Consider the following 744-nt stretch of genomic DNA (forward strand, 5'->3'; position numbering starts at 1 on the left):
GGGCGCGGCCCTGCCGCTCTCCCCCGCCGGCCACGAGAAGAGGAGCAACGGCGAGCCGGGCCGGGGCTGGCGGCGGGCGGTGGAGCCCAAGCCCGGCGCCTGTGTCAACGGGGCCGTGCGGCACGGCGAGGACGGGGCCGCCCTCGAGATCATCGAGGTGCATCACTACAACAGCTCCTCCGGGGCGCCCCTGCCCCTGCCGCTGCCGCTGCCCGGCGATGCCGGCGGCGCCCCCGGCGAGAGGAAGAACGAGAAGAGCGCCGAGGCCAAGCGCAAGATGGCCCTGGCCCGGGAGAGGAAGACCGTCAAGACCCTGGGCATCATCATGGGCACCTTCATCCTCTGCTGGCTGCCCTTCTTCATCGTGGCCCTGGTGCTGCCCTTCTGCGACACCGGCTGCTACATGCCCGACTGGCTGGGCGCCGTCATCAACTGGCTCGGCTACTCCAACTCCCTGCTCAACCCCATCATCTACGCCTACTTCAACAAGGACTTCCAAAGTGCTTTCAAGAAGATCGTCAAGTGCAAGTTTTGCAGGCAGTGAAGCCCCTCCCGGCGGCGCCCGGCTCGGCCCCGGCCCCCGCCTCTGCCCCCAGCCCAGACACGGCGGCCGGACTCCGCCCTGCGCCCCCCGCCCGGCCGGCGGGGCTCTGCTCCCGCTGCCCGCCCGGGAAATAAACCACCCCGTGCATAACCCTGGCGTCTGCCTGTTCTTGGCTCCCGAGAAGACCGCGGGCAGCCGCG

At 70.4% G+C, this 744-nt stretch overlaps 1 protein-coding gene across 1 annotated transcript in view; it reads left to right on the forward strand.

Annotated features, from left to right (window-relative positions):
• HTR1A (5-hydroxytryptamine receptor 1A) overlaps window positions 1-736 on the forward strand; it is a 6,478-nt gene extending 5,742 nt beyond the window's left edge. Inside the window, exon 2 of the mRNA XM_019517804.1 lies at window positions 10-736. Within this exon, the coding sequence (XP_019373349.1) occupies window positions 10-544 (535 nt within the window). The 3' untranslated portion in view covers window positions 545-736. The remainder of the gene's footprint in view (window positions 1-9) is intronic.
• The last annotated feature ends 8 nt before the right edge of the window (window positions 737-744 follow it).

Source organism: Gavialis gangeticus, unplaced genomic scaffold (assembly GCF_001723915.1).
Source record: "Gavialis gangeticus isolate Ggan-Ray unplaced genomic scaffold, GavGan_comp1, whole genome shotgun sequence".
NCBI lineage: Eukaryota > Metazoa > Chordata > Crocodylia > Gavialidae > Gavialis > Gavialis gangeticus.